This window comes from Octopus bimaculoides, chromosome 9 (genome assembly GCF_001194135.2).
Source record: "Octopus bimaculoides isolate UCB-OBI-ISO-001 chromosome 9, ASM119413v2, whole genome shotgun sequence".
Classification (NCBI taxonomy): Eukaryota; Metazoa; Mollusca; class Cephalopoda; order Octopoda; family Octopodidae; genus Octopus; species Octopus bimaculoides.
The window spans coordinates 21,099,993-21,102,693 of NC_068989.1; the positions used below are offsets into that span (position 1 = coordinate 21,099,993).

The window sequence follows — 2,701 nt, forward strand, 5'->3', positions numbered from 1 at the left end:
TGTGTGTGTGTGTGTGTGTGTGTGTGTGTGTGTGTGTGTTTGTGTGTATATATATATCTAGCTAGAGGCGATGGCTTCTTGGAGCTAATTCACGGCAGCTTTCGTCCTAATTTTGGGACTGCCATGTTGGCTTGGCGATAACTATTAATTTCCAGTACCGCTGTCGTAGTCTCCTTTAGAGAGACTTAGAAATATTAATAACTCTATATATATATATATATATATACATATATATCGTGTTGTCCAGACTAAAGATCCGGTGAATCGGTGCTAACGTTGCAACATAATTTACGTAAACCATAATAAAGGATCTGGACGAATAACAGATACATTATTCAAGTAAATCTCGTAAATTTCATTTAAAAATTCTTTCTGTTTCTACATGCAAATCAAATCTCTCTCACTCACGTACTTCCTCTCTTCACACAAACACGTGTTTTTTGTATGATCGCTTCAAACTTATAATTTAGTTTTTCAAAAAAAAAAAAAAATTATAATAATAATAAAATAAAATAATAAAAACCCGTGCGTGTGAAACAATTTTTTGTAAGCTCTTCAATAAACAATATCAACCATTCTGCATTTATATCATGTATTGAGAATTAAACTTAAAAGAACTTAATCAATCAAGAACACGCGCATTTATTTGTTTAACTTGAAAGAGTGCTACTTTTTTTTTTAACATATGATTTTGAATCTAGAAGTGGGAAGTTTAGAAAATTGTGTAATGTGTTTTAACGTAATATGTGGTTCCTTGTGGGATTAAGATTTTAGTTCTGTGTTCAAATATTGAGATTGTTGACGATGTTCTTGACGTTATCCAAAATAGTGTTGAAGTATTTTTATGCTTGCGGTTCAAAAGGGATTTGATATGAATTGATGTTTTTCTTTATTTTTGTTCTATCTAATAGATATTCTTAAACTTACAAGGTTTTAAAAAGATGTTATTCGAGTGATTTATCTTCTTCATACACGTTTTTTTAAAATTTTTGGAAAATTGTTCGTAGAATATTTTAATCCCGTGTTATTTCTGTTTAACTGTCTTGTCAACTCCAAAACCAAAATTTAAATTAATATCGCAATATGACAGTATACTGAAAATACTAAAACAAAAAAATCATCTCACATAAGTAAACTTCTCCCGAAATTCATACATGTAGAGAACTTTTTTATATACAAATGTCGACTTCGTATTTTGCTCACACTTTGAATTAGGTTCGAGAAGCGTAAATGGAAATCTTCAAGTCTGCCAATTCCACCACTACATTATTAACTCTAATAATGATTTATAACTTTGGCACTGATAGACTATTGAGCATAGTGCATTTTGTAGCCCAAGATGAAACACAATCAGACACTCGTGTATTTCGATATATCATCCTAAAGGAGCAGAATTATATGTTTTACTCTGCATCTTTCTTTTAAGAGATTAATTCCGATTTATAGTATAGTATTTGGAGTATGGAAGCAGTCCATTAAATCGATCCACGTATCTGACTAGTATTCATTTTATCGACTCTGGAAAGCTGAAATGCATAGTCGACTGGAAATCGAGTGACGCAACTAAATACCACAAGTTATATTCCTGACGGTGTAGCGATTCTATCACTTATACTGAAGAGAATATAATTGTTTAAATCCAGTCTAGAAGAGAAAATAATTGCTCGTATCTACACGTATTTGACTGAAACCTATTATATAGCCCCTCTTAAGGATGAATATTAAATATAACAGCAGTGGTATTTCATCTTAGAACGTAAAGTGTCATTAATAAATATCATAGCTATTTTGCCCGCAGCCCTACAAGTTGCAACACATCGCTGAGTTTTCTTACCTCATAGTATAGGAGTATAAGACTTATCTAAATTTCTACGGTGGGTATTAATGTGATTTCAAGATCAATTAGTACATGTATTTACAAATAATTACTTACAAAATGCAGCAGTTAAGAATATAATACCATTACTTTACCTGGCTGTTATATTTCAGAGATGGGGTGAGTTGTTTCCTAAAAAACGACTGGAGACTCTGCAAAAGTAAAGAAAAATAAATATGGAGACGAATAGCAGAATGATTAATGATTCATTCCAGTGATATTGATGTAAGTCTACATGAATCGTATATAAGCATTTTTGAGAAGCGAGTATCATGAAGCCTGGTTCATCATGAAGTAGGCTACGCTACTAAAAAAAATTCAAGGCAACTTCTCGTTGGGCGTAACATTTATAAAAACCCGTGAACGCTGTCTGCCTACGACAGACAACATAGTCACATAGATGTCCACGCAGTAACACATTTTAGCTTTGTATGTATTTATGTATGTACACACACACACACACACACACACACACACACACACACACACACACACACACACACACACACACACACACATATCTTTAGTATGTAGGTAACGAAAATAATGTCACATTTTTTACTTGAGAAAAACTTGCATATTGTTAATGTTCCACTTCCAGAGTGTATTTGTAATGTGCGAGTTATTTCTTTGATTTCTTTATCTGAAATCCGAGCGTATTCAGAATGTCAGATAGGCATTTTCTCAGAAACCAACTGCACCAATTATTATTGGTGTATGTATGTATGTATACATGCACATATGTATGTATGCATGTACGTAATGTATGTATGTATGCATGTAGGTAGGTATGCATGTGCATATATATATATATATATATATATA

The 2,701-nt window shown here is 32.4% G+C and overlaps 1 protein-coding gene across 1 annotated transcript in view; it reads right to left on the reverse strand.

Moving 5' to 3' along the window:
- LOC106876839 (corticotropin-releasing factor-binding protein) overlaps nt 1–2,701 on the reverse strand; it is a 155,065-nt gene that overhangs the window by 22,624 nt on the left and 129,740 nt on the right. Inside the window, exon 6 of the mRNA XM_052970482.1 lies at nt 1,972–2,028. Within this exon, the coding sequence (XP_052826442.1) occupies nt 1,972–2,028 (57 nt within the window). The remainder of the gene's footprint in view (nt 1–1,971; nt 2,029–2,701) is intronic.